Raw genomic sequence first — 19845 nt, 5'->3', positions numbered from 1 at the left:
AGAAATTGCAAATCCTGACAACAAATAAGCTCGTCTTTGAGAAACCCATGTTTTCTTTTAAAAGAAACACTAGCCTAAGGGATTCATTGGTGCACAGTGATACACGAGTACCCTTATCCATGAATCAATTAACACTGTGGAATACACCTTCGGTAAAGGGATATTATCCTTGTGGGAATTGTGTGGCATGTCCCTTTACAGAACACACTAAACACCTGGATCTAGGGCTAAATTCACCTTAAGAACAAAGATCACATACCAACTGCAACTCTGAGGCAGTGGTATACCTTATCAAATGCCCATGCGATCTAATATACGTTGGAATGACAGGTCGCAAAGTTAAGATCTGCATTAGCGAACATAGAAGCACAATACGCCGGCGATATCAGTGACAAAATTTACTGCACACTACAAAGAAAAGGGGCACAAAGACATTGAGATCAGGTGGACCATCATAGAGAAGGTCAAAGACACTGTTAATTCACAGCACAGACTCCTGGAGCGTGAACAACTGTGGGTATATCATTTGAAGACCCACGAATTGGGTCTGAAAGACTATATTCCATCGAGCCAACTAAACAGATGAGTCATTTTTGTTTTTCCAAGGAGGCACCGATCTATTTGTAATCACATGCAACCCCTTCATTTAATCTCATACTGGGAATGAGAGTGGGCCCCACGTGAACATAGGGAATGAGCAAGTCAAAGATCGAGATAGACACTCGGTTTTGAAATTAGATATCCTTTTATTTTAATCTAACATTATCATTAAAAAAATGTCTAGCCACTACACTTCCTTTGTTCTTTCCTGTTTCACCCGCTTAGTGATTTATAAGATTGGGATAAAACATCTCAGATACATCTTCATCTACATGAAGGGATGAAAGAAGTAGCCGAGTGGATGAAGCACAGCCGTCTGAAACTGAACTCGGACAAAATGGAAGTCCTCATCTTAGGTGCATCCCCTGCCGCCTGGGACGACTCTTGGTGGCCAACGGCCCTAGGAAAAGCCCCCATACCGACGGACCATGCAAGGAACCTGGGCATCATCCTGGACTCCTCACTCTCGATGACCAGACAAGCCAACGCCGTCTCATCATCATGCTTCAACATCCTACGCATGCTCAAAAAAACATTTCGCTGGATCCCCACCGAAACAAGAAAAACGGTCAACCACGCACTGGTTACAAGCCGTCTGGACTACGGGACCACCCTCTACGCCGGTACCAAAGGTCAAAGGAGCATCCTGGCGCTATAGAACTTTAATGTACATTGATGGAATTATACAACAGACATAACAAAGGAATCAGATAGACTGAAGATCCAAGTCTTCAGTTGTTTTCTGAAAGCTGACTCTTGCTCTACAAGTCTGAGATCCTTGGGCATTGCATTCCAGGCCTTAGAGGCTAGGATAGTCAGAGTCTTTCCTCCCTTAGTTTTATAATGGGTTCTGGGTACCACGATCAGGTTGCCCCCTGATGATCTCAGTTTTCTAGGTGGATTGTAACAAGTGAATCTCCTAGCAAGAGACCTCGGACCTGAGTGATTAAGAGCTCTAAATGTTATCATCAGAATTTTGAACAAGATCCTTTTACGCAAGGGTAATCAGTGTAATCAGGGTAATTGGTGAAGTAGTGTGGCTCACTGGTTAGAGGCGGCAGACCCGAGAGCAGAGGACGGCCCGGGACCAGGGTTCGATTCCCGGCGCGGCAGGTTTCTGGACCAGGGTCAGCGGACTCGATAATTCTCTCGCCTCAGTGCCCACTCTGATCAGCGATCACACTCGGCAACTCTGGGCATTAGCTTGCCTCATCTTCACTAACGGCTTCACCAGACCTCCGGGGATGCCTGGTCTCACCCTGGAGATACCCATTAAGGGACCATCTCTCAGGGAAGCCAGGAAGGGTTTCGCAGCGGTCGAAGCGCCTTGGGACCCTACGGGTAAGTAGTGCGCTATATAAATGCCTATACATACATATACATACATACAGTGTAAGTTCTTGAGGGCCTGTGAAGCTGAGGCACGTCTCTGTAGTTTCAATACCAGTCTGGCCGCAGCGTGTTGCACACTCTGGAGTTTCTTCAGCGTTGCCTTTTTTCCCACGGCCATCAGTCCATTACAATAGTATAGCCGGGAGACTATTAAAGCAACTGCCACCGCCTTCCTAGCGCCCATTGGGAGGAAGTCAAAGAACTTCTTTAGTGATTTAATAATGCCGTAGCAACTCCCTGCCACATTTCTCACATGCTGGTCAAAGGTGAGAGTGGAGTCAAATATGACTCCCGGGTTTCTGGCTGATTTCACAGCCTGGGGCAGGATAGGAGAGCCATCTGGCCACCATTTGCTGGGGCAAAAATGCACATTTTTCTCTAAGGGAAGGATCTCGGTCTTGTTTGTGTTGCATTTTAAATGTTTTTTTTCCATCCATTGAAATACTTCTGTCAGGCAGTATGTATGACTTACAGGAGATATCGAGAGAGCTTCTTGACATTCAAGGTCTCTCAGGAGTAAAGTGGACTTCATCACCGAACCAATAGTTCTCCAGTGTGACTAGACACAATATCGAAAAAATATATAGACTGGACAGAATATCGAGTTTTTTTATATAGAATAGACAGAATATCGACTTCCAAAAATATAGTGGTGCAGAGTATCGAAATGCAGGTAAGAAACATGGATTTTCATAATATTGAAGTTAGGAATATCGACAGTCATAATATAGTTATTAAAAAAGCGATTTTTTTAATAGTGTTTGCATCTGTGTTAAAAGTATGTAATATTTTTGTAATGTATGTTTGAATTTTTTTAAAGTAGTGAATTTTGTGTTATTTAATTTTACGTAATTTAATTCTGTAGCGGGTTGTGGGTTTATAGGAAAATAGGGTGGGAAGCAATTTAATTATAGGAATTAAATATTATTTTTAGGAATTATGAATTATTTTTAATAAAATGTTGCGTTTTACTTCTGTAGCGAGTTGTGGGTTTATAGGGGAATAGGGTGGGCAGTAATGTAATTGTAATTAAGTAATTCTTTATTTTTATTTATTGGTATCAATATTTAATGTATTGTTAATTAAATATTAAGTGGTAATTAATTTTTATTAATTGGTAATTACCTTTTTATTAATTGATTAATTGATAATTAAATTAATTGTAATAATTAATTCACTTCATTTACACAGCTTTATTTGATCATTATGAACAGATCATAAAAGCAAAAGAATACATATACAAAATATCCAGATCAATAAATATTCATATATACATTAATTAAAACATTATTAAACACATTTTGTTGGGGTCCAATTAAACCCTTCAAAATAGGTTATAATAGAAAAAAAGCTGGTCATAATATGGTAACAGGGTGTTGCTAGAAACTATGCCATCCTTTTCCTTTTCCTGAGGCATGCCCATAGATATGAGGCAACACAGAAACGGACAAAAGGGTCACAGAGGGATTTTAAAAAATACATTGCGAACCGACATTGTCTAAAATGATGATGTTTCCGAATTGGCAGTGTAAACAATTTCCTAGCCTCAGAATATTTTTGACAAAATAGTAGGATATGCAGATCTGTCTGCGCTGCAAGGTTGTTACAGGCACAGAGATCGAGATCTGCTAGCCTATACTTCTTTTGTTGATATCCCAGGAGTAACGGGATCATGTTTAATCTGAAGTGCAGTAGAATAAATCTGTGCTGTGTGTTGTTTGTCTGTGCTAAGTTATGAAAACCATCTCCTGGTATGAATGGGGCCAAGTTATACGCAATTAGTAGAATGATGGATCTGTTTTTTTTTTACCTGCGTGCGTATTTTGCTCTTCGGTAATATAGATCTTTTAACCATTTTTTCGTGACCCCCTTACAGGAGTCAGGGTCCTGAAAGAGTTTTTCCATCCCTTTAACCTTCAATACAGTTTCTACATGATTTAGCCACCCAATTCTTTTGTAATATTCTAGGTTGCAGCATTCTCTTATAATGGTCTGTGTCAAATCTCATGTTGTTCTTTGCCAAATGGATAGCCAAAATAGGACCGGAGCCATTCCTTTGGTGTCGCTCAGAAAGGGGAGCTCTAATTCGAGATGTAGAATATAAATTGAAGCCGATTGAGGTAAAGACACACAGTATTTAAAAAAGGAGTCTTCCATTTGCTGTAAATGGCCATTATCGGCCATCCCCCACACACCTGCTCCATATCTTGTGGCTGATTATATTTTGGCTTGGTAAATATTTTGCATACCATGGGCTCTTGATTAAACTAGCTTGGAACAAGAATGATCCTTATCAAAGAGCACTCCTAGGTATTAAAAGGAGTCCACCACCTTAATTTATTTGCCGGCCATCTGGTAATGTGGCAGTTTCTCTCTTCTGGTCGCTCCGGCCACAATTATAAAGATTTTTTAGGCCATAAAGATGGCGTAAGCTGTAATTAGTTTTTGTAGGGCCAGGCCCGCTATTTCCATCAGCACCGCATCATCAGCGTATGCCAAAATTGGGAGAGGGGTTTGATCAAATTTGGGCTCGTCCATAGAGAGAGCAGGCAGGGAGGACCAGAATCTGTTTGTATAAATTGAAAAAAGGAATAGGGCGAGCACACACCCCTGTTTAACTCTCTTTTCAATTTTAAAATGACATGTGAACTCCCCCTTTCTACCATACCTTGCACAGGCAGTGGCACTGGTATACAGCTGGCGGATGAACCCAATAATCGGTGAGTCTATACCCATGTCCTCCATCATGGACCATAACCTAGAATGCGACACACAGTCAAAGGCTGATGTTAGGTCCATGAAGGCTATGTATAGTTTCCCATTTCTGGCTTTCGAGTACTTCTCTATAGTTAGGAAAAGGTTTAGGCACTGGTCTACTGTCCTCATACCTCTCGGAACCCATATTGTGCCTTCATGAATATATTATGTGTTTTTTTCCACTCCTCCAGTCTGGCCAATAGGACCCTCCCCATTTATTTGGCGGTGGTATTGAGGAGGGATATAGGGCGGTAATTCTTTGGTGAGGTCCTATCCCCTATTTTACTAATTAATGATTCGGAGCGGGTTGTGGGTTTATAGAGGAATAGGGTGGGAAGTAATTTAATTGTAATTTATTAATTATTGCAATTATTTTTGTGTATTGATAATTACGTTAATGGTAATTAATTATTGTTTTCTATTATTACTTATTAATGTTTGGTATTGAAGATGTATTTGTTGTTAATTAATTAGTAATAGGTAATTCATTTTTAATAAATAATATGTATTGGTATGTATAATTAATTAATTAATAAATATTTTGTAAATGGTACATAATTGTAATACATATTTCTTATTGGAATTTATTTTTATTTAAATAATAAATCATTACTTTCTCTACTATTGCACTCACAAGAGTCGTAATAGTAATTTTTAACCCTACACTATCCAACACTTTCCCTGCTGTTGCACTTTCTGGAGTGGGAACAGTAATTTTTACCCCTACGCTATCCAACACTTTCCCTACTGTTGCACTCACTGGAGTGGGAATAGTAATTGTTACCCTCCCTCGTCCCAATGCTTTCCCTACTGTTGCATTCACTAGAGTGGGAATAGTAAATGTTACCCTCCCGCTATTCTACGCTAAAATTATTTACATGTTTTTTAATATTATAAAAATTATATATATACATGTATTAAAAAATAAAAATGCATGTTTTTAATTACATTAATTATTAACTAATTTTAAAGTTATTTGAATATTTTTAAGTATGTTTTACTTAATCATATTAATTATTTTATAATTTTACATTACTTTTAAGACATTTAAAAATGTCAATATTTTTACAAACTATGGGCCCGATTCACAGAATGAACTTAAGACTCAATCCTAAACTTACTACTATTTTGGCATTCACAGAATGAACTTACTACTTTTGGTATTCACAGAAGTTAGGATTTTGTCTTAAGTCTGTCTTAACTCTGTCTTAAGTCTTTCTTAAGTTTGTCTTAAGACAAACTTAAGACAAAATCCTAACTTCTGTGAATATCAAAAGTAGTAAGTTCATTCTGTGAATTCCAAAAGTAGTAAGTGTAGGATTGAGTCTTAAGTTCATTCTGTGAATCGGGCCCTATATTATTTATAACAATGTTTTGGATTCAATTTTTTTGTACTTACCTGTTTGTAGATAGGAATTCGATATTCTGGCATTCTATATTTTGTCATCAATAGTTTGCCAGGGCGATATTTTTCTCCTCGATATTCTGTCAACAGGAGCATGGCCTCCAAAGGCCTCTTAGCAATGCCGCTGTTTGAGACTTACTGAAGGTAACAGGAGAGGTGAGTGCCCCCCAAGAACCTCCTTGCAGATCACTTTGGCGGCCATGCACCCATGGTGTCACCCATGGTGTCACCCTGTTTCTGCCCATGAGCAAGGGCACTAATGCTATTCTGCAGTGCAGAGAGGATGGAGGCTGATGGCACCAGAAAATGACGGGGAGGTGGCCAGCACCTGATGAAAAAGGACATGTGTGACACCAGGACAGATAGGTAGGCCAGGAGTGTGGGGATGTCCATAAACATAGATGCTTGTGTGGTTTTCCCCATGAGGGGTTGTAGCAAGGAGCGCCCTGGAATGTATGAGACTCCCCCACACCAGAGAGAAAAATAAATAAAGAGGCAAAAAAAAAGCAGGAAAGGCTTGAGATCAAAGGGGGAGGCCATGGTCTTCCAGTGGAGTAGGAGTGGCATTCATCAGGGTGAGCTTGCCCACAGGCTATGCAAAATAACAACTGCAATGGATGGTCACTAGGAAAAATGATTGTAAGGAGCACATTGAGCACTGGACAAACAACAATGGTGCAACAAATGTGCAACAGAGGACAAGGGACTACAATGATAGAGAATTAGAGACCCTACAAGCAGACCCCTTTGCAAAACAAGCCACATTTGCAGGGATCTGTCACCATAGAAACAAGGAGCATAGGGACCCTACAACTAGGGTAGGAACATTCTCAAAGGAAGGAACCTGGTGATGGCCAAGGAGTCCAGTATGGAGGGGCAGAGCTCCTGCACTGGAAGTGTCAAAGTAGTAATGCATGGAAAGGTGGAAAGAAGTTCAGTCTATATCAAAAAAGAGGGAGCAGAATGAAATAGTGAGTTGAATAGGGAGATGTGAATGAAAGATATGACAAGGAGTAGGGAGCAGGAATTGTATTGTATTTAGAAGAAGAGTAAAACTTTGTAAGGGAAGTGATAGCGGCAATGCACTGAAAGGGCAAGGCACCAGGGAAAAAGGAAAAGGAGGAAGTGGCCCAATGTGATGTGAAGACTTAGGCAACAACCATGGGGCACCAGGACAATGAGGATGGGACAGAGTGTTGTTGCTGGACTCATCGTTGTAGGATGAAAGTGCAAAAGAGAGGGGAATACATGCCATGTGCAAGATCAGCATGTGAAGAGAATTGAAACGAAGTTCAGTGATGGTGGTTAAGCAAGGTGTGGTATGCATGGTCACAGGACAGCCAAAGGGCTAGATCAAGAGTGTCCAACCTTTCCTAAATTGAGAGCTACTTCTGATTCCTGAAAACCACCCTGAGATACTGTCTGAAGGAGGGATTCAAAAAGGATACATACACCCCAAGTAACTTAAACACTGCCCCCCTAGAGTACATCAGTTTAATTTAATGACAGTGGAACGATATTGAAAAAGGTTTACTGTGGGGTTAGTAACACAAGAAGGGTACAAAGTTCCCTAATGAGAGTGTGAGATACAAGTGAGTGTAAATGCATGAGTAGCGTAGAAGATGGTAAAAAGGGAGGGGGTATTCCCTTTTTGGAACTAAAACCCTCACACACCCAGCAAGCTAGGTGTCATGCTTCATCATATGGGTTCTGCTCCTCGTCAGACTGGCGATGCAATGTCTGATGGGCACCCATCAAGGGGCTCTTTATTGGAGATCTTTTGTTCCAGCCATATGGTGCATGCGTGTGAGAGGGCAAGTGAAAGTGTAGTCGTGAAGTGGTGGTGAATAAAGATCTGTATTGTTCCTTTACTCTTGTTTATGAATCACCTCTGAGGATGAGTAAGTCATTGGGACTTGTGGTCTATTTTTCAGGCAGTGATTAGGATGACATTGCTCTAATTGTGAGAGCCTTGTCCCAGAATACTTTGACTATTTTTCTAATATTTTTGAAGTCCCATGGTTATTATATCGACAACAATCAAATCATAGAGTTTAACATGCATTGCACTCATGCAAACTTCATAGCTTTCCACAAATATATCTCTGAAGCCAATCTTAGAGAAAGGTAAACCAAAGATGAAGAAGAGGAAAAAAGGGAAACAGAAAGGAGCAAGTGGATGGAAATGAAACGAGAGGAAGATTTTTTTTTAAAAGTTGTGGAAGTGACATGAGAGAAAACAGAAAGAAAGGAAGAAAGATAAAGTATATAAAATATTCTCTACTTTTGTAAGTGATTTGGGAATTTTCATGTAATGTGTTTACTTTTGTACTGCATAAATACTTTACACATTGCCTCTGAGTTAATTTTTACTGCTGCGTGCCAAGCTACCAAACGGTTAAACACAGGTTCATTTAGTGACTTTCTGTGGTTCACTCTAACAAGAATTGTGATTATTATCAGTGGGCCCTCACCCCTTCAACTAACACTCCAAACTCTGATAGAGGCACAGTAGATGCTGCAGCCCACTGTTGGCATTTAGCTTACAGGCCCAGGGTATAAATTGGGCACCATTGATTAGGGATTTATAGGTATGTTAAATTAGGGGTAGGACAATTTTACCATGCTTAAAAGGGTACCACCGGTACCCCACAACTGGTCAGCAGTGGTAAAGTGCAAAGAGTTCTACAGCCAGCGACAACAGTCCATGGAAATATCTCTTGGTACACCACATAGAAGGTGGTAATTCCTAACAATTCTGTTAAAAGATTGGCTACAGCATCCTCAACTATGTGTTGGAGAATTGCATGTGGAGTTATTACACAACAGAAAGGAGACAAGCCAAAAAAAAACATATGTTAACACAAACGACAATACATTGGGAAGCCAAAATGTCTAACACATGTTCAAAACAAAAATAGTGAACAGCATACCAAAGCAAATAATTGAGAGACAATTGTAATTTCAACAGACCAGATCTCTCTCCCAAAATGGAAGTTGAAGCACGTACTGCTAAAATTCATACAACTTTGTGTTTTTTAAAATATTTCCTTCCCTCAATACAAGTCTACGGAGTGTAAAATCCTGCCACTCTATGAGATTTAGGAAGTACTCAAATATACTACGTCAAATACAAGTATTTTTAAACCTACTAGACTCATGAAATATAGCAAGCAAGTGGCTAAATGGCCCTTCGAATTAACAAAGTATGCAAAGTATGCTTTCCCACAACTTAGAGGAAATATAAACTGCTGATCAAGGAATTAGGACAGCCAGGTCAGTTGGAGACACTCAAAAGGCCTCCAGTGTGAGCAGCATTTCTGTCAGCTGCATCAAGGTGCATTAGAAGACAGAGTGGAGCTGGACCAGCAAGGGCACACAGAGTTCCGTAAGAAGACCATTTACTGGATGACAAAAGCACACTTAGTAAATAGTAAAATTATACTTTTTCTTGAAGTTAAAGCGAAAATCTGTTTATTTTTGTTTAAACATATGTAATATACCAATTTACAGTTAACATGTACTAAATTAACATATTCTACATCTTCCAACACATATACAGAAAAGCATTGGTTTACTTATCAATACACACCTTTTTGTCTTTTTTTATAAATGTGTATGTGATGTGTACTCTATAATACTTGTATGTGACACTTTTCATGCACCCATGTCCCTCTGCAGCTCTTGTAACATCACGCCCTGGAGGTGGTAATCAAGGTGGATTTTTACGTCTTCACCATCACATTTATCACTTGCCGGACAAATCGAAAGTATGTAACAAATTGCATTGTATGTTCCTATGATTGTCCAACAAAGCACAAGTAGCTTTGATTTTGCAGCACATCGCTCGATCACCCCCCACTTTTGTGCAGACATCTGAACCTGCATTTAAGTAAAACAAACGTCTGCTCAATAATTCTTCTTTGTTGAGCCATATTGTATACCCTTTCCCTTCATGTCCAGGGATGAAAGTATAGAATAAAGATCCATTGTGTTAATGCAAATGCATTGGCATCTGATATTTAGCACACTTGCTTTAGATTTAACAAAAACAATACACTATTGTGGCCACTAAGGTAATATTGAAATTACAATTGCGAAAAAAGCATGTCTCAATGTGCTAGTCCACAGTATGCAAAGAAGTACGAATCATGAGTGTCTCCAGGGTATCGAGCAGGTGGGTCTACAATCAGATATGTGCCATTACACATTGCATGGAAAATGAATGCTTGTTGACTTTCTATTGCAATAGACATATTTTGTTTTCCAGGGTGGAAACATTAGAATGAGATATATCTACAAATCCAATCACACGGGGTAAACAAAGCAATTGCATAGAATTTGATTTTAGGGAGATTGAAAAGAATTAGATTTTTGTTGCTTTTAACTCAGCAGGAGTACTCTTAAGTGCTGTGTGTGAATTCATTATGGATAACAGTGCATCAAAATAATTTCTTAACTTCCTGCATACAACACTTTGGGATATCCATCCTGCAACTGCAAAAGTGTGTTGGTTACTGGTAACTGCGCTTCCTCAGAGACAAATGGCTATACCAAATATAAGTGTCAAACATCACTACACCGATCCTCATCAGCTACAAGATCCCAGGTAGGACCATGAGCATAGGCCCGTAGGTGGAGTCGCCATCATATTCAAATACAATCTCAGCTATACCACCTGCACAGAAACCTGCCCCAGCAACATGGAACACCTCACATTCAAGATGTTCAAGATATGCATTACAGCCAACTTCTCCTGTGTGGAACCCTTATATGCAAACCACCATGACCCTGCAGCAATTCCTCCAGCAACATCACGTACTTCGCTGCACACCTTCATCATCAATGCCAGCACCTCGAAAACCACAGCCTCTTTCAGTACCTTACCGAACCCAACCACACTGCTGAACACCTCTTATAGCCAACTTTCTCCTCAATATCCAACATAACATCCAACAAGCTAGTAACTGTAACCAAGATACAGCATGCCCTCTTAAATGTCAGCATGCCAATCCCACACCAACAAAGACCTATCACCACCAGAACCAGTTGGAAAAGCATCACTTATAACACTAGACATTTGCCCTCTCCAAGCACTGGCCAGCAACTTGGCAAAATCCATCAAAAACCTTTACAGCTGTATCACAACATGCACTGACATCCTTTCTCTCCTCAAGTGCCACCCAGCAGCATGAGTGCTACCAAAGGCCAGAAGGAACTGAGGCAGTTTAATTCCATTGCAAGAATCAAGAAAGCAAATTCAGAGCAAGCCAGACACCACGGATAAGTGCATCTTAAAATGCACCCTAAGATGCGACCACCCGCAGATACTGAACAATAAGCACACAGCTCGCGTATACTGCATCAACAATGGCACAAACAACAGCAAGGAAATCTTTGCCATCATCAAATATTTCAGTGTGCCTCTTGCTGCATCCTGACCAAAAAGTTTTCAGAATTCGGTAACAAACTCACCCTCATACACAGCAAATTTGACACTCAACAGTTACTGTTGCAACTAAATTTTCCCTTCACAGCCGATGAATGAACCCTGACCCCATGGCCCCCATCACAACCATTGATATCACTGCTACCATGAATATCATCTACTTGGGGGTCAAATCAGACCCGTGCCCCAATCACACCTTCACCGAAGAACTTTGATTGATCGGTAAAGCATTAAAACCCATCCTCAACAGGTATTTTGGCTCAGGAACTTTCCTGTACACCTTGAAAGATACAGCTGCCATGCCTCTACGCAAGAAACTATCTAATACCCCAGACATGGTCCCCATCTACAGTCTCACCTCCCTCCTTCCATACCGGGCCTAGGTCTTGGGGAAACAAATTAAATAATGCATGACAGACCACCACAACATCCACCAGCTCCCTGATGCCACGCAGTCTGGATTCAGACCCAAGCACAGTACAAAAACAGCACTCATCCCTTAAATGGACAACATCTGAATGATACTTGACAGAGGTCAAGATCCCCTTTACAAGAAACAAGTACTTCTGAATAAACGCCAATTGTTTAAAACTCAACATCAACAAGACCGATGCAGTACTCTTTGGCAAGAATACCTCGTCATGGGACTCAAACTGATGGCTGGCTGAACTTTGACCCACAACCAGAACCCACATAGAAACCTCAGAATCATCATTGACAGGAAATTGAACATGACAGCACAAGTCAACACTGTCACTGTATTTTGATTCCACACACAGAAGATGCTTAGGAAATCATTATATGGCTCCCGAGTAACACATGAAAACCCATCATTTCTGCCCTAGTCACCAGCATGTTGGACTACAGGAACACCCTCTACACAAAGATAATCAAGAAACTCACCAGAAGAAAAAAAAAATCAGAAATTGGCAGCCAGGCTCATCTTCAACCACTCAAACAAAACTACCATCACACTACATCTCAGGGAGCTCCACTGGCTCCCAATACATAAATGTACACACATTCAAGGTAGCACACATTCCCACTAACCTGAACACTTGCATCTCTTTCCACCAACTACCTTGACACCTCCACTCCACAGGACTCCTACTTTCACACATTCCTCGCATACATAGAAACAGAACAGGAAGAAAGGTGTTCTCCTAAATCAGTGCTAATCCTTGTGCGACCTACCGCTCCAAATCGGAGCCTCCTCCTCTCTTCTTGAATTCTGCAAGAAGATCAAGTCTTGGCTGTTTGGATGATAGTCCTCGTCAAATAATTATTTCACTATTCTTTGGAAGCACCAGATATATGTCAATATTTACCTGAACTCAATCATTGGTAGCTGTAGCACAGAGCAGACAGGCTAAATGTAGGAAACAATAGCAAGGCAGTGATCAGTATCAAACAGGAAATCAGTAGAAACCGCCACTCAATCAAAACGCTATTATAAACATAGTATAAATGTGAACCTGCAAAAGGACATGAAAACGCCATAAATCAGATGTAGAGAACTCTAAATAATTATTTTCCTACATTTTACATGTTTCTAATGCCAAAGGGTGCTGAGCACCAACCACAGGTATCTGGTTTCACTAGACTAGGTCAAAGCCATAAGTTAAGGCTGACTACAATGTTGCAAGGGTTGGATACAGGGACCGGAGTTGGTTAAAGAGTTTTAATTCCTGACTTCAAAATGGAAGTCAAATACCCTCAGCAGGGCAAGCCAGCAGACAGTGGCTAAGATGGATTCCACAAGGCAGGATATCTGTTATACAATGTCCAGGTGAAGCCATTGGCATTTAGTGGTAAAACTCAGAACTTCAAAATTAACATCTGAATAAAGTCCTTCACCCACAAGATACTTTTTGGACTTTAAGCTTTTTTTAGAAGTCAGAATCCTTTGAGAAGTCCAAAAAAACTCGCTGTGTGACATTAGCATCTGCGCACTGTGGCCGTCTGATGACAACCTTATGCTCTTTTCTTAAAAATCCAGCCAGCTTGTATGTTTAGGCAGGACGTGTACACTCTGTCACTTATCAAAGTGCTCTTGGACCTCATAGGCGCCACTACCGAGTCAGATCTCACTCAAAGTGAAGCCATCAGCAGGGTCCAGGGCAAGCCAATTGGGAATGGACAGCTGCACTCTTCAGAAAGGTGGCTTCCTGTAAATTGGGAGAAGCCAAGCAAACTAGCCCTTGGAGTCCACTCGTCTGTCTTTGGTTCAAGTGGGAGCAGGTCCCACCCTCGTAGTTTCCCTCCTCAGGTTGCAGTAGGTGCAGTCCACGTTCTAAAGTTGAAATATTTCAGCAAGTGTAGTCCTTTTTTTGTCTTTCTCAGGTCCACCATAGCTCTGAGGAAATATCCATGTTTAACACCTTTATACCACTAGCTTGTGGAAACTCGCTGTCCAATAAAGTAAGGTTCCCAATGGTACCCCTACCAACGTTGGCATCGTTTCTTATGGGTTTGGCATTGAACAATTTCCCAGTGCCCTGTTCTGACAAAATCCAACATGGCATTGTTTTTTTCCGCTTGGATAGAGCACTAGGCTTTTGTCAACCCGATTGGGAAGGGTATGCTCAGAGGTAGGTCCTGTGCTCTCCATGCCACTGGAATCAAGCTATCCTGGCTGAAAAGGGGTGAAACCCCGAAACTGGTCCTAAGATGCTTGTTTCCAGTCCATGGAGGACCTGGTTTGGCAGTTCGGGCTGGACTGTTCCCATGAGGCACAGGGTCAAGACTGATTTGCATATGGCTGGGTTCAAACTGGAATGGCATATTGAGCAAAAAAACGATGGATTTAGGCCCAGATCTCTGTACTGGGGTAAATGTATGACATTGTTCTGCATTCTGTCAATCAACAGGTTTTTTTGCATTTGTCACCTCGAGTGGGACGGGTATGCCCAGACGTAGGTCCCATGCTATCCATGCCACTGGAATCAAGCTATCCTGGCTGAATAGGGGTGAAACCCCGAAACCGGTCCTAGGATGCTTATTTTCAGTTGAGGGAGGACCTGGCTTGGCAGTTCCATCTGGACTGTTCCCATGAGGTACAGGGTCAAGACTGATTTGCATATGTCCAGTTCTAAACTGGGGTGGCATGGTGAGCAAAAGAATGATGGATTTAACCCAGATCTATTAACTGGGGATGAATGTTTTGAGTTGATCAGTATTCCGTCCATCAATTGTGTGTCTTTTGCTTTCTCACCCTAAGTGTGCCAGGTATGCCCAGACGTGGGTCCTGGGCTCACTGTGCCACTGGACTCAATTTATCCTGGCTGAAGAGGGGTGAAACCCCAAAACCGGTCCTAGAATGCTTACTTCCGGTCCAGGGAGGACCTGGCTTGGCAATTTGGTTTGGACTGTTTCCATTAGGCACAGGGTCAAGACTGATTTGCATATGGCCAGGTCGAAACTGGGGTAGCATTGTGAGCAAAAGAATGATGGATTTAACACAGATCTCTTGACTCGGGGTGAATGTTTTGATTTGTTCTGCATTCCGTGTGTGTTTTTTTCTTTTGGTGTTTTTGAGGCACTGGTCCAAATTTTCTCTGATAGAAATATGTTAAATTTGAGAAAACGAAGTACTTCACCCAGTATTCTATATAGTACCATGTGAGAAATTAGGTTGTTGCTGGTTGACCACGGTGTGAGCCCTGGTCAAGCAACTACCACAATCCTCAGCAGGGTGAAACACAAAATGACACAAAATTGGGTAGCATGGCGGCACAAAAAGAAGTCAGGCTTTTCTTTGAGATAATGTGTAGCACACAATCATTAATAAAGTGAAAAAACATAAAAAATCCCACACCATTTTAGTGAAAAAAGCACATTTTAATAAATTATTTGACAATAAAACAACAAAATTCCTATCAGTCGAACTGTAGTTATGATTGCTTTTTAAAAATCATAGTAAAAATGTGCGCCATGAACAGGATGGTTCCACAAAAGATGATAACATAGTTGAAATGGAAGACACAGGTAGAGGTGGCTCTCCATCTCTTGGCTGTGGTGCAAATATTCAGGATTGGAATAATGATGAAGGCATAGGTGATGAGGATAACAATCCGAGAACTTAGCACAACTAATGAAGCAAAAACAAAACACACTAAATCATTGATGGAGATGTCAGTGCCGGACAGCTTCACCAGCACAGGGTAATCACAAACATAGTAGTTCATGACATCAGGGCCACAAAAAGTCAGCCGATAAATGCAACATTCATGAATCAGTGCATGCAGGAAATGTCCTATGTATGCCCACGCAACCAGCTGCATGCAGAGACGGTTTGTCATGGTGACTGTATAAAGCAGTGGGTTACATACTGCCACATAGTGGTCAAAGACCATCACTGTCAAGAGGAAAAACGCACTGCTGCCAATAGCAGCAAAAAAGAATACTTGGGTTACACAGCCATAAAAAGAGATGGTCTTCTTATTAGACAGTAGATCAACCAGCATCTTGGGGCAGATAACAGATAGATTATCCAGACATGAAAGCTGGCTGAGAAAGAAGTATGCAGGTGTCTGAAGGTGAGTGTTGCAACCAACAATAACCAGGATGTTAACATTGCCCAGCAGAGTGAAAATATAGACTGGAAGAAGTAATAGAAATAGCAGGATTTGCAGGTTGGGGTCACTGGTGAGACCTAAGATGATAAATCCAGTACCAGTGCTTCTTTTCCCAGGTTTCATGGCTCCAACCAGTGGCATCTATATGGGAACAAATAATATTCAGATAACTATGAAAGACACTCAGAAAATATCAAATATTCTAGCAACCAATAATTTAGCTTAATGTTACTACATGTTTCCCTGTGTGAAAGCCATAAGCACATGACTATGTGTAGTTTCTGCCCTTCAATAGGGACAAAAGAGGACATACAGGTACTTCTTGGCTAAGAACAAAACACACGACAAAACACATGTTCTGAAGGAACTGAAAGCTCATACTGGTGAAAACTGTGCTGTATTCTGCCAACCTCTGATACTCTAACCTGTTATTGTTTTACTCTGATGTTTGGCAACATGTACTAGTGCTGGCTCTTTGAGCAGAGTAAATGACACAATTGGCTGAGGACCCTGCCCCTTCAATGGGAATAAACGTAGAGAACATAATGAAGCCATTTTATCCTTATAAAATTACCTGAATATCACAATTAAACCTGCTGATAAGGGGGAGGGGTGGTGATTTTCAATACTACAGACTATGACAATAGGGTCAAACATTTATTAGATGTGTGGGTGGTAGGATTTTAACTTTTGCCACTGTTGTTTGGAGACTGTGACAGACTCGGGGGCTTGTTTAATCTGTATAGCCACTGCTCTTTTAAATATACTGCATTGCTTTTAATAAAATTGCACTGTTTGGGAATTGATTCCACATCCCTGATCAGTTTCATTCCTCATGCACTAGCCGTACTAGACGTGACACGGCATAAACGCTGCTTTGGGGGCATGTTTGTTAAATTTTAAACTCACCTGAGACTACAACTTCTATCGAGCGTTCGGCCCCTGCTGTACCCGGAAGTCAGTCGAGACCGCACTACACTGGGGTTGAGGCCCTACCCTTTTTGGACCCAACCACTATATCACGCGCGCTGGAGCGACTGCGCAGTGGGCGCGCGTAGCGGGTGCGCCGAAGTCGCACCAAAGGCAAGCCCGTCTGTGCCCATCAGCACCCAAAACGCGACCAGCACCAGAACCCCTGGCCAAATCGTACCAGGAGTATATGGTAGGCAATTTCTGTTAGACCTGATAGCTAAGACATGTGTTTCCCAAAACATACTTCCACAGCCTGATAGTACACTAGGGGGTCACTGCACAAACTGCACTTTTAAATTTCTTACTGACACCGGGGTGGGCTCCATGGCCACAGGCAACTCAAGAAAAGGAGGGGAGGAGAAAGAGCCTAATAACAACAGAAGTCTGGGTTTCAAGTGCATAGCAATAGAACACGTTACATGCCTGCTAGTCAATATCCGCTAGGTAGCTAAGCATAAATATGAGCTGAAAGACCTCATCCAACTCTCTCAACTAGACTTAGTTTTTTAAACCGAAACATGGACAGACAGCACCCGACTGGAACACTGCCATTCCGAAGGGCTATGCCTACCTCTCTCATGACAGAACGACGGGCATAGGAGGAGAGATAGTGATTATCTATCACGACCATTTCAAAGTACAGCTCAAAATGATTTCACCGCTCCGAGTGGAAGCATTCAACTAAATAACTCTCAAATCTTTCAAGGGATACAGAATTACCGTCCACCGGGAACTAGAGGGGCTTTTTCCCAAGCCCTCCTGACGCTCTTGGAATCTTACACTGACCCGCTCTTGGTGATTTTAATTACCACCTAGAAGCAAATAACAACACAGACACCGCTAGGCTGTTAGACAATCTCGAGCCTTTCAAACCTCAGACAATTGATAAGTGGATCAACCCATCTAGCAGGCTATACGCTGGAGGGTATCTTCACCAGTGACTCTGACATCATGGTTTCCAACCTACAAGGCCATTCATTTTAAACTTAAACTTACCCAGACACAACCGGGAGCTCAAGCCAAAGTTTCAAAGGCATTAATCAAGCGATGGGACAAAACCAAGGATGGGGATTTTGAGTCAGCGCTTAACCTTTTTACAACAACCCCTGACTCTGATAACAACAAGGCTGCTCAGCAGTTCAACGACTGGATAATATCAGCAGGTGATAAAGTCACGCCTAAGAAGTTAGGAACAGTAAAAAGAGTCAAAACGTCTTTGCCTTCGTACACCCCAGAACTTAAAAGTTTGAAAATCAATTGTAGGAGAGCGGAGCGCCAATGGTGGCAAAACTACGACAATGACATGAAAGCCTTCTATAATCGCACTACTCTAGTATACAAAGAAGCAATTATTGGTGCAAAAAACCTGTCTTTTAATGCAAAAATAAAGGAGGCAGGCAATTCCACCAGGGTACTGTTCAAATCAGTTAACTTGCTGGCCAAACCGCAGCAAGACAAAGCGTTCAAGCCAGATCAACTTCTATGTAACAAAGTGGTGAACTATTTTCAAGAAAAGGTGAGAGAAATATACAGTAATTACTCAAGCCCTGTCAGATTGTTGGGCCCGATAATGCCCAATATCAGTCCACAATGCAAACTGACTTGTATTCAGCCAATGAACAATGAAGTGGTTGAAAAACTTTTACTCTCTATAAAATCAGGCGCACCCACCGATCCCTGCCCCCCCCCCATTATGCACCAAGCAGTTCATAATATCTGCAAAAATCTGGCCTCTATTATGAATCAAGTTCTAGCCACTGCAACCTGGAAAATGGCAGCCATTACGCCTCTTCTAAAAGAACTGAATTCAGATCCTAGAGAACCTAAGAAATACCGACCCGTTGCCGGTCTCCCTATTACTGCAAAAGTGCTAGAAAAACAACTTAACAGAGGGCTCACTGAATATCTCAATGAAAACAATTTGATGGATCCATCACAGCATGGTGTTTGCCCACGCCACTCGATGGAATCGGCACTAATTCTTGTAGCTGAAGAGATCCGCAGAACTGTAGATGCAGGGGAAAGGCGGTCCTTGTGCTCCTTGACCTATCAGCCGCTTTTGACACAGTTAACCACGTGGTTTTGGTGCAGCGGCTGAGGGATAAAGGAGTTAAAGGGACCGCCCTGTCCCTACTGTCCTCCTTTTTGTAGGCAAGGGGGTAGCAGCTGTTTTAGGAAGGCATGCAGTCTGAGAGTTTTCACCTCCCCTGTGGAGTGCCACAGGGAACTGCGCTATCACCGACCTTATTTAATTTGTATGTCACCCCTCTGGCTGACTAAGTAAGGAGACATGGCTTTCGGCTGGTCTCGTATGCTGATGATTCACAGCTCATTATTTCCATCACAAACCAGCCAGAGACCACAGCAACTAGGTTTCACGCTTGCCTCACCGACATCATGGCCTGGATGTGCCAGAGCTATCTGAAAATCAAGACAGAGATGAAGGAGTTTGGGCCAAGCAAACCTTTATGGAACCCGGCCTGGTGGCCATATGAGGCCAGAGAATGTCCTCGTCCTGTGAAATAGGTCAGAAATTTAGGGAGCATTTTCAATAACAAACTGCATTTTGGTGTGCAGGTGAACAGTCTCATCTCCTCATGTTTTCTCATTCTAACAACTTTGGAAAAAAATGTCCATTCATACCCCAAGAGCTCCAAAAAACAGTGATGGTAGCTCTATTTTTGTCAAAGTTG

General features: G+C 41.7%; 1 protein-coding gene across 1 annotated transcript; it reads right to left on the bottom strand.

Moving 5' to 3' along the window:
* Window positions 1-15496: 15496 nt before the first annotated feature.
* Window positions 15497-16303, bottom strand: LOC147735044 (olfactory receptor 5I1-like). Its single transcript, XM_086952572.1, has one exon. The coding sequence runs from the start codon at window positions 16301-16303 to the stop codon at window positions 15497-15499; it is 807 nt and encodes a 268-aa protein (XP_086808698.1).
* Between the last annotated feature and the right edge of the window lie 3542 nt (window positions 16304-19845).

This window comes from Lissotriton vulgaris, chromosome 1_2 (assembly GCF_964263255.1).
Source record: "Lissotriton vulgaris chromosome 1_2, aLisVul1.2, whole genome shotgun sequence".
Lineage (NCBI taxonomy): Eukaryota > Metazoa > Chordata > Amphibia > Caudata > Salamandridae > Lissotriton > Lissotriton vulgaris.
This window is presented reverse-complemented; position numbering and strand designations above follow the sequence as displayed.

What these genes read in the sequence shown, in the direction of transcription:
- LOC147735044 (XM_086952572.1), bottom strand. Translation starts at nt 16,303, where the DNA reads ATGAAACCTGGGAAAAGAAGCACTGGTACTGGATTTATCATCTTAGGT.